Genomic DNA, 11849 nt, shown 5'->3' with positions numbered 1-11849 from the left:
TGTCATTGTCATCAACAGATTACAACGAGATTGAGATTTGCTCGACTCGAGTTAAGATGCAGGTTATGTGTATATACATAATATACAAAGATAAAGAAATAAATAGTGCAAAATGAGAAATAAATAGACATCAGAAGATGGTTGCAGCGCCTGGAGGTGTCGCGACTAAATTACATTTTTAACAAAGTGGTGTCAAGAGCAGAAGTTCTTATGCCTTTGAATTTAGTGCCATGATTGCCATCGGGTAAAAACTGTTTTTTAGGCGATCTTATCTTAATTTTTAAAGTGACATAATTTGCTTCCTTTGTCAATGGGAGCTTGCATCAAGTGGCCAAAATGCCAGAAATGTGATCCTGGGAACATTCGGCAGACACAAACTCCTCATTGCAGGAGATTTCAATCTCTCATCCCAGGCAGAGCTCTCTAACATTCACGGCAAGGTCACAGAGTCCAAACTGGCCGCGTTCCAGACCTCTTGCTGTATAAAACAAGGCAGCTCAAAGTAAAGTCAGTGTGATTTTAACCTTTTAAAGCATGTTATAAGGAATAACATAAGGTACTTTTTATAATGCTAATTATTTATTGGATGATTTTAAAAGACCAAAACATTCAAAGCAACACTTGGATTGCTCTGTGATAAACTCCTTATGCATAAGGTTCCATTTCCAGCTGCTATTCTGCTGCACATTAACATATTTAGTTTCTCAGTAAATATAAATTTCCTCTTCCTGAACAGAGTTTTAGGATTTTAATTCTTTTCAAACACCTTGGAAATCTAAACTTGTACAAAGGAATGTACCCACTTCCAGCCATAATTTCAAAAACCTTCAGGATTTGCGTGCTGTTGTGCTCAGTTGCCTGGCCAACATCTTTTAGCAAGATGTATAAAAAAGTAATTCTCAGTCATTTTCTACCCTTTTACATTCACATATCTGCCACTGTAGCTATTACTGACTTATAAGTGTGTGGGAGCAATAATGAATTTAGTGGAAAGTGAGAAATTATGACATCCAGATGTAAATAGAAGTTAGCAATACTAAAAACCCACCTGTTTAGGATTGTATTTGAAACGTAATCAATTACAAATTTATTGATGGAACCTGACTTAATGTCGTGTTTTGATTGTTGATTCTATGTTGCATTGTGTTTCTGTGTTTGATATGATGTAAAACACTTTGAAATGCCTTGCTGCTGAAATATGCTATACAAATAAAACTTGATTTGATTTTGACTTGATCTTAAGAGCTGACACTTGAAAATACCTGACTTTCAAGTATGAAAAATGTCATATTCTTATTACATTGCTTTAAAACCCACAGGCTAAGAATTTAGAAGGTTGAGTTTAAAGCTCCAAACAGGAGAGACAAAAGTTGAAAGAGGAGAGTGGAAGAGTCTCTATATGCTCTCCTTATTGCAGATTTCTTATCAGGCCAGTTACATCATGCTTAGATTTTGTGCTGAATGGGATAATAAAGAAAAAAAACTGCCCTACTTGTATTGGGGGTTATATAACAATAATTGATATTAAATAAATAAACGCATGAATGCAGTAATATTCATTGATGGCTTTCAGTCTGATAATACTCTTTGCTATAATGTAAAAAGAGTTCAGGGATAATTTGTGGATACATGAGGCCTCAGTTCACCGTCTAAACGACGTAAAGGTTCTGTAAACGTCTTCACCTTCAGACATCTAGTGGAATTTATGCCTTGATGAGTAAGGGCTGTTTTGGCTGCAAGGAAGATACCAGCACACTGTTAGGTACGTGGTTTTAATGTTATGCCTGATCAGAGTATATATCTCACAGGCTGACATAGAAAAACAGGAACCTATTAAAAGGCTGAGCTTAAGCGCCATTTAAACAATTTGTGTGGCTGACACCTGTCGTTTTTTGCTGACTACAGCACAATGTGTGCTAATGTTCGCCATATAAGGCGCTGTTCAAAACCAGTACAGAGGCAGCTTCAGGTTCTGAACTGCACTGTGCGTAAATTTCCCCCGCTGGGGCACATGAGGAAGCTGGAAACTGCACATCAGCAACCGAGAAACGCTGATAGTAACAGAATCAAACCCTTTACTCTCCTGACTCGCTTAATTGTTTTCCAGTTGGAAGGCTGGGGGAATAAAAAAAAAAAAAAAAAAAAAACGGGGAAAAAAATGAAGTAGAAAACAAAAACCTTAATTCATCATCCTGTAAAAATGCAAGTAGAACTTAAAATCTTGTTTAGGTGTTATTTTTGTTAAAGTTCAAGTGAAACTGCTATTTCACATTCTGTCAATGCAGAAACACTAATTCTCTCCATTGTTTTTCCTTTTTTGCTTTATATCAGATTTGCCTTTCAAAATCGTCTCCACTCTTGTAGCTTTTTCATAAATCAAACACACTTGTAGTTTGTCTGAGTGCTCTGTATTACAAACCTCTATTTCTAAACTCTTTAATGTGTGCATTTACACATTGCTGAAGTTAATATACTTCTCTTTTATGCAGGTCCAGGGGCATTTTCCCCTTTTAGTTTGCAAAGTAGACAATAGTATTAGGAGAAGGATAGTTTTGTTGCCTACAGCTTCTATAAAACCTGGTTTAAAACAGGATTTCTCCATAAGTCAGTCTTTTAGATTTGCAGATTATTTGGTGCTTGTTTCTAAAATTAAGGAGCTGCATATATTGTTGATTTCTCTTTCATTTTCACTTTTTGCTTTGCTCTTTGACCTCTTAAATTCAACACACTTCTAGGCAACGCTGACAAAATTGAATTAAAAGTCTAAAATAAGTGAAATATCGCACTCTGATAAATAATTGTGCTACTAATTATGTGGTGCTGGGAATTGATAATCAGCAGTCCACTAAGCTGGACATCATGCATCACTGCATTTATATATTGTACCTATTTTTTTATGTTTAATTGGAATATATTACTCTTGAAAAGAGTTCAACATCGGTTTGAATCAGCAGCCCACTTGAGGGGGAATACATGTAACACATACAGGATACTGGCCCTCCTAGACTGGAAATACACACCTTTAATGGACATAGAAACTGCTAAGCTGAAGATCCTGAAGTAGCTATTATTTTATAATGTGAACACTATTTAAAAATATGCAAATAGGGCTAAAGAACAAAGAAAAATTAAGAACATGTGTCTTATCATATTTTAATAAGGACATATTATAAAGTTAGTCAAATACATATTTCAAATTCCTAAATATTGTCCGCCCAGGTGGACATGCCAAAAACTCGTTGATATTCCGTTGATACTCCTCTCTTATTTTTTCTGTGTTGAGTTGGCCACATGTTTTGGATGTTGAGTTACATCCACTAAAATATTCCATCAGAACCTGTTTTTAGTTTTCCGGTGGTGTCCACCATATTTTTTATATAAAATCTCCTGGTATGTCGATTACCTCATGATGACCGGAACTCAAAAGTTTTTTTTGTTTTGTTCTTGTGACATTACCCCATACAACCAGTTGGCATGTTGACTCCAGTGGTTGTTATGGAGACTAAGTGGCCACAAATGAACCCAGGTAATTATGAAAGGCATATTTTCTTTTACGTTCGTGTTCAATCATCATTGAACCTCATGGCAATTCAAACACAGATATTCATCCAGCCTTTTTTTTTTTTATTGGTCACAGTTCTTGTTTTTTTATGACATGTATTGCTCAGCCTGAACATATGGACAAGTTTAGGTAGATAGCTATTTTCCTGTAACACACAATTGATAATAGCTTATTTAATTGTTAATATTTAGAGGTCATTAAAAAGGAAAATATGGACCTTATTCTCATGTCTATCTATGGGTGTCAATAATTGTGGCACTTGATGTTTAAAAAAAAAAAAAAATTTCTTTACATGCTTTTTTTCTCCCCAGTGAATAAGTTAAAGGTTGTTTGTCTAATTTCTTTTAAATAAAGAAGAATTTGTCTTGATGCTTTTTATACATCGTCACCAGGGGTGCCAGAAAGTGTGGATGTCTCTCTGTGACTAATAAAAAAAAAAGCAAACAAGAGGACAATAAACTCATAAGAATCTTTAATTAGATTTCCAGTGAATCTCCTTCATTTTTTTTCTTGCTAATGATAGAAACAAAAAGTAATCTCTCTAAAACTCCTGAGTCACGATGCCCCTCTCCTTATCTTCCCAAATAAATTTAACATAATCCTAAACCAGTAAGACATTTTTCCTCAGGACAGGTAATAGATTATTTTTATCCTGTGGCACTTTTTTTTTTTTTTTTTTGACTGAAATAACCCGTGGCTGCTGTGTTTCTGAAGCGGAAAATTATGCTGGGGTGAAAGCTCTGAAAAATAATCCCATTAAAATCCAGCAGCTGTTTAGGGCGACTTCTCGGAGAATTTGGCAGCACGGTGCTTTTGCTGGAATTAAAATGGCTCTGTGAGATGACAGGTTGTGTAACTGCTGAATTTTAAATCTGTAGTGAAAACATATTGCGTGACTCAGGCTGAGAGAGAAAGAGAGAAGAGACGAGAGCACTTGGCTATCCCAGAAAAACAGGCTAGAACTGCAATGTCAGACACAGCAAATACATCAGAAATAATAAGAAAAAGATCATTTAGAGGGTTTTTTTTCTCAAAAAATGTTAATCACATCAAACTTTAACAAATCCTCATATATTGACAACAGAACAAGTAGGAAAGAATTATAACGGAAATATCGACAGCATTGTTTTGTGTGTGTTATTCAAAGCTATGACCACTTCGCCCCTACACACTTTCTCCACCCACTTCTTGTCTGCAAACGCTTATTTAAATTTTACTTTCTTGCTCTTTGCAGCATAACAGATCTTGGTGGTTGTTATGGAACTGCTGTGATTGGATTAGTTTTGCACTGTGGCCTTTTAAACATCTTGAATTAAACATTGTTTAAAACATTTTGTCAGTAAATATTCTCTCTGACCCAGCAAGCAAAGCAAAAAAGGCAGAATCCCAATTTGGTTTTGTCAATACCCAAAAACCAAAGCAGCTAACAGTCACTTTAGAGATTTAATTTGTTTGTTTTTTAACTAAAATACAAGAATTTCATATTTCTACATTGCAATGTACTAGAATTTGAAGATAAAAAAGATTCATAGGGATATAAGGATTTGCCCCAGGGCCTGAAGCTTTATTCAAAGCTCCTATAGAAAGTTTTTCATATTTTCAATCTAAAACTAACATTTCCTTTGACATTAAAAGCAGCATTTGCAAAGGTTACTGGCTCACCTGTTGAAGATGTATAAAAAGCCTTAAAATAAATCCATCTTTTATTGCAGTAACATAATCTCTAGCTTGGAAAAAAACAAAAAACTCCAGTAATGGATTTAATCACGTTTAACCAGGGTGTGAAAAAAAAACAACTAAAAAAGAACATAGAAATAATAATTGCCAACAAACTTCTAAATGGGAAGAGGAAAAGAAAAATGATCACCTTTACTAACGTAAACCTGGGCCATCTTCCATTTAAATTCCCTTCATTATTTGCTTCAATAATATGAAATGCTATAGGAGGTTATTAATAGCATCTCACATAGGCCCCAAATACCCCTCCCCCCCCCCTCACCCAGCCATTGGATAATGTTCTCACACTGAAAAGTTTGTAAAGATTTTGTAACTGCAATAAAAGCTGAATTTGGATCACTGGCAGTGGTGCCAAAAAAAAAAAAAACAAATCTCAAAGCAAGAATTAAGTTCTTATAATTTTCACTGACAAATAAAAAGGGTAGCTTCCTTTATATTGTGTTGGGTGATATAGCGCCAACATCTACAATTTTAGGTGTCAGGTGTACATGCCTTTTAATTGGTTTAACTCCTAATTTACCACCTTTAATTAATCAACCTTCACTTTCTGCTCTGGAACACGGCAGCATTTTCATTCTTTACATACTGCCGATAAGCTCTCACACACGTCCACTCAACCAGTGTTGTGACAAACGAATCCGACTGAATTTGAAGTCTAAAGCCATTGCTGAGAGGACATCTGTGTTATTTACCTCAGAAATCTTCCCCCTGAGCCACAGCGGATATCAGAAGTATGTTTCTATTCGCAGTTGTGCTCATGACAAGCACACCAGCTGAATTATATATAGGCTGTGTTACCTGTGCCCTTCTAACTTTGTCTCTAAATGTATTTTGGTCTATGCCCTAGCATGTATGATTGCATCTGTGTGGATTACATCATTGTTAGTCTGTCTGGAACAACTGGAATTGTTCAACTTGTCGCAGAGTGCACATTTCTGGTCTTTTTAAATAAGTTGACACCCGTCAGTGAGGCTCACAACTTCATACTCTGGTAGACTTCTCCATTTCAGAAAACTCTGGTCTTTAAAGCCAGAGGTGCTGGAGGCTCGTTTGGCTCTTACTAAGAGCAGAAAGAGTATTTTAAGCAGAAAAAAAGGAGTTGCTTCTATTGTTAGGACTGATCCCGCTGCAAAAGAACAAGATTTGATCATCAGGGAAACTCCTCTTCAGTTGTAGGAGCCCTTGGATGGCTGTTACATCCTTTGACATCATGAGTCACGCTGGACTGTCATCCTTTTTGAATAGACATGACAAAGGGATATTTATGGCAATGCTGGCAATTATTCTTTTTGCTTAAAGGAGATTTAAGAGAAAATGCACACTTACTTTAAATGGAAAACACACTCGAAACTTTTTTTTCCTCACAAAACATTCATATTCCCACAAATCTCTAGAGAGATAATACATTCATTCAAAGCAATGGCGTTGAATATTACAATGTCATCATAGAATAGACAGATTCATTCAATTCATGGCAAAAACCTGAGTTATTTCAAAGTATTTCCATATGAAACTGCACAACAATGCACTTCAAAAATAAACGATGATCCAATATAGAGTATTATTTGCATGACTAAGGCTATACTAATATATTCATGTGAACTATACACACTTTAACATTACCGATGTGTCTCAGGGGCCAGTCTGAGAGGTCAAAACACAGAACCACATTGAGACAGGATGAGTTACAGCAATTCGTCTGAAGCACATTGCCCCAGAAAGCATGGTATTGCAACAACAGTGTGACAAAAACTGTATATGTATACACTTTTAATCATCAGTTTATATTTTTGAAACTCAAGTGATAAAGAAAAAAAATAGATTTGACAGGTTTGATATGGATAGTTCAGCTTTGTTGGGGTTTATCCTCATTTTTTTCTCATTTCCTTTGTTGTTCTACATTGTCCTGCTGCTGCTTTTCCTCCACTTCCGGCCTTCACCAGCATTAAAGCAGGTACAACTTTTTATTTTTTAAGCTGTCGGCCCCAACCTGACAATTAAGATATGTTCTGCCACTGGATCGTCAGTTTTAACAGTGTCCTCTTGGCACTGTTGGGCTACCGCTGCACTCTTTGTCAGCATGTCTTTGTCACAAAAGGTCCTCGTAGTCCAAGAGTTTAGAGTGCTGGCGCGTCTTCCAAAGGCGGTAAAGGCGAAAATCGAAGTACATCTCAATCATTTCCTTGCCTTGAATGATAAATGATGAGGAGAAAATAAAAAAAGTTAATTACATTTATTTATTTTTAGAAAAAACATTACAAGAAACAAAGCTTACATAGTTTTTGAGTTTATGATCTGGATTAGATTAAACACCAAAATAACATGATGCTGCCACAATTTTACTTCCCAGCTGTTATGACGCCAGCTTTCCCCTTTCACCTCCAAATTCAATGTCAGCCATTATGGCTAAATACTTCAGTTCTAATTTCATCAGATCACAGAACATACTGTATGTCCAATAACTATGTTCTTTTTACTGAGTAAATCTGCAACCTGTAATCTGGCTTTTTGTGTTGCTTTTGGAGTAATAGCTTCTTCTTTGCATTGTGGTCTCTCAGTCCATGTTGGAACAGAACAGCATTTAGTGAATATAAATTATTCTGGTATTACAAAATGGCTAAAAAAGAGTTTTGTCTTTGTATACAACGCATGTAAATATCTGACTTCAACTGTATGCGAAATATATTTAGTGTTGCCTCTGTATTGGGAAGGAGGGTGTAAAATGTACCATCTGCTACTGCAGAATTAACTTTGTTTGAGCAATGTCATTTTTTTTCCTTTTTGATACGTAACTGTTTGCCATGCTGAGTTAAGAGAATCTTAATCAGTGAAGACAGAAAGTCAAAGACTGTACGTATGTTGCAGTTGTTTTGCAATTTGTCAAGATGTCCATAAAAATCTGTGATAGTCTCTTTTTTTAGCTGGAGATACACATTTGATAGACAACCATTTTGTGAATTTATGTATTTTTTCTATTATTATTTTTCTCTCAAGATTGGCTACTCTATTCAAGTAAGGTCTTGATGGGCTGGCTTGAGATTAAAATTAAATTATATTTTTGCCAAAATGTTTATTTAACTTTTTAAAAATTATTCCTCTCCAAGGTATCATCATGGTTGATGAATGAAAAGTATACTTTTAATAGAACATGAATCTTTTTTGCATCACATCTAAAGGAAATAGAAACTTTCTAAAAGAAAAACGTGAAACAACACTTCTAGAAAAGCATGCAGAGTGAAGAGGGAATCGTTATTCATTAATATTTGATTTGAAATGAAAACACTGTAAATAAAAGGAGAACATCTGTTTTGTAAATCCTCCTCCTTATCTGTCAGTGCTTGACAGATGGCATGTGTGCGAATCATACTGTAAGTGTTGGATGTACTACGTGAATGTGTCTGTATGTGTTTGAGTAGCCGTGTTAAAGCGTTAGGGTGTGTTCCTGGGCCTACCTTGTGCACACAGCTCCAGCGGTGATTCAAACTCAACAGAATACGGCCTCATCAGATTCTTCAGTTTCTGGAACAGCTGTTGGGCACAGATAAGAAAGCGAGCGGCAATTAATCCAGCTTCTCTTGTAACAAGGGAGCCAGCGTGTTCAGCGGCACACACCAAGCATAAACCCATAAATTCAGCTCGTTACTGTCTAACAGACAAAACTGTTTCTGTGCAGGGGACAAAAAAAGACACAATATGCAAGGATGTTGTTCTTTGCTCCTGGCTTTCATATTACCACCTCTTTTAAGGACAACTCTATGTCATAAAAGGTATTACAATATATGAATACATGGAGAAACAATTTTTCTGTGGAGAAACTGCAGGTGACATTGAGAGCAATCAATATTATAAAAACTACAAAAATAATAAATTGTTTCTATACTTCTGTTTACAACAAGAACAAATCCCTACTTTAGATGTTTTAAGTCTTGCCATTCTCTTTAAATGTGACACTTTAAATTCCTAAATTCAGATAGTTAAGGACCTGAAAATATAATGTGGCAAAAATAATGAATGGGAGATAACTACCCAGCGTTTGAAGCAATGTCTTTTTTGGTTGTGTTCTTACTTTTCAAATGTCCAGTAAAAGCTAGCTGTACTGCAATGCTAATGCTAGCATGGAATGTAGTGTAGAGAGTTTGATTTTTTTTATATTTGTTTTTTTCTACAGGAAATAGACCTCACAACACTATACTTCCTGTTAGCGGAGAACACCACACTACACACTATGAACACTAGGGAGCGCTGCTTATAAGAAAGTACACTAGTGGAGCGAAACCTGTGGCCAACTTCTCAGTAAGAAAATGACAAAATATGTAATGTATAAGAGGTTTCACTGGCATTTTATATTATAGATCAACTCAAAGTAGAATGTAATTGGAAAGTAAAAGGAAACCTTTTTTTTACCTCCCTTTTTCTCTACCAACTTCACACATCTAGTATTTGATATTCTTGCCAAATCTCCTTTGAAAATAGTTTAACCTCAGTTAGATTGGATGAAGTGTATCTATCGAGAGCAATTTTCAAGTGTTGCGAGTTGCAACAGATTTCTAATTAGATTTTGGTCTGAACTTTGACTGGGCCACTGTAATACATGAATAAGTTTAGTCTAAACAATTCTTTTGTAGCTAAAATCAAAACAACATGAGCTAATAACATCATCACATAAAATCAAGGTATTATTGAACAAACACAAAGGCTAACTCATATGTTAAGTGAGCACATACAGCACACATATCAACATATATAAACATTTGTGACACATTTGGAACACCATAATTTCTCAATACCTTTTTGTCCCTGTAGATACAGAGTGATTTATGTTACAAATATCAGTGACAACATATCTTATCACACTATATCTATTCAAGTTAGTCTGTGATTGTGATGTCTCAAGCATAACATTTTGACAGGAGTTTTCTCTGTGTGAGTCTGCTGTTGGCACACACACAGTCTCAGAAAATCCTGGCTCCGCATGTGGCTGATTTCAAAGGGACTCAGAGGATCTCTTGTAAACTGGTACAAATGATGAAATTTGTGTCACACAGGTGCAACGGGAAGTCATGACGTTAAATTCTATATCATTTTCAAACCTGCACAGTATAATATATGTTGTGATTTTTTTGAAATCCTAAAAAGTAAATTAATATTCTCTGGAGAAAATGTAAACATATAATAGAAAATGTCTTTTTAAGGCATTTAAGGAAACTGCAGCGCATGTTTACAGGTATTCCAAGCACAATCATGAACTTAGGTCCCCATCTAAAAAAAGAGCAACCTTACACCTGTCTTGTTTTTGTTTTTCATTTTCGCTTCATACAGTCCTAAAAAAACAAAAAGCTTGCAGCTGTGTTTGTCTGTCTAGGTGCAGAAATCCCTGATGTGTAGTCTGTTCTGCAGATTGTCCATCAACCCCAGAGAGAAGCACTTTATATAACAAAGCATTGTTTGGCAGACATGACGGAAACAGACAGATGGGTCAGACAAACACCGCTGGCGATGGTCTGTTACTGCTTATGTGTTTGCCAGCTTGTGTGTGCACGGGTTTTGTTTATCCTTTATTTTGGCATGTTTGTGTGTTGCTGTCTGTCTTAATAGCTGCTCAGATCAGGTACAGAGAGATATAGCATTACTTGGTATGTGTATGTGCTACTCAAATACACTCAGTATAATCACTTAGAAATATGAGAAAACAGTTATGAGTGGAGAAAGAGAGAGCTCACTGGTTTAAAGGGCACCTTTTAGTCTTTGGTGAAGCTTGCTTCTCATGTAGGGATTTTATTAACTAATGTACACTTAAGAAATATTAATGATCAAATGCAAGGTATACATTTTATGCTGCAAAAATAACATCTTTCCAAGTATTTTTGGTCTGATTTTTAGTGCAAATACCGTAGGGCACTGGAAATAAGATAAAATTAACTTAAGATGTTATAAGTGAAATAATCTGCCAGCGGAACCAGTACTTAAAAAAAAATCTATATTAAGGAATTAGTTTCTTAAAACAAAGTTATGTATTATCTAAGGTGTCGGAATACCTTTTCTCCGTTGGGGTTTCCCAGAACATAGCATCCCATTATGTGGATCACATTTGGCTCCGGGTTGACTTTACTCATAAAGCGACTCAATCTTCTCCAAAATCTGAAAAAAAACCAAACAAATAAAAAAAAACACAGAAAATAAAATCTGTATGAGATTTTCGTGTAAGCATTTCCAGGGCAATAAAGACAGAAGAACTAACTGAACCAGTTCTCCTGTCAAATAACAACAGCATAGTTAAGGCCAAATAAGCTAAGTAATGCTATGTGATCTGCAATCACATTAAATAAATATTTTGTGAATTATTATTGATATTTTTCTTGAGATAGTACCAAAACATCCTGGGATGAAGCTTTGATAAACCAGCTGAAAATACACCTTCGTGTTTTATTTCAGCTGAGAAATAAAACAATCATGTTTTTTTATATGAAAACTACCAACACTCCCTGTTATGGGTCTTCACGTGTCTGAATCTTCAAGGACATTAAAGATAAATGCAAATTGTGACAGTACA

General features: G+C 35.5%; 1 protein-coding gene across 5 annotated transcripts in view; it reads right to left on the bottom strand.

The window, feature by feature from the left end:
• Positions 1-4017: 4017 nt before the first annotated feature.
• nsmfa (NMDA receptor synaptonuclear signaling and neuronal migration factor a) overlaps positions 4018-11849 on the bottom strand; it is a 44644-nt gene continuing 36812 nt past the window's right edge. For all 5 annotated transcript variants that reach the window (XM_028025773.1, XM_028025776.1, XM_028025775.1 and 2 more), the window contains 3 exons: positions 11335-11437; positions 8752-8827; positions 4018-7486 (listed from right to left, as the gene is read on the bottom strand). In XM_028025773.1, the coding sequence (XP_027881574.1) occupies positions 7389-7486; positions 8752-8827; positions 11335-11437 (277 nt within the window). In that variant the 3' untranslated portion in view covers positions 4018-7388. The remainder of the gene's footprint in view (positions 7487-8751; positions 8828-11334; positions 11438-11849) is intronic.

Source organism: Xiphophorus couchianus, chromosome 8 (assembly GCF_001444195.1).
Source record: "Xiphophorus couchianus chromosome 8, X_couchianus-1.0, whole genome shotgun sequence".
NCBI lineage: Eukaryota > Metazoa > Chordata > Actinopteri > Cyprinodontiformes > Poeciliidae > Xiphophorus > Xiphophorus couchianus.
Note: the sequence above shows the minus strand (reverse complement) of the source record. Positions and strands in the feature narration are given on the sequence as shown.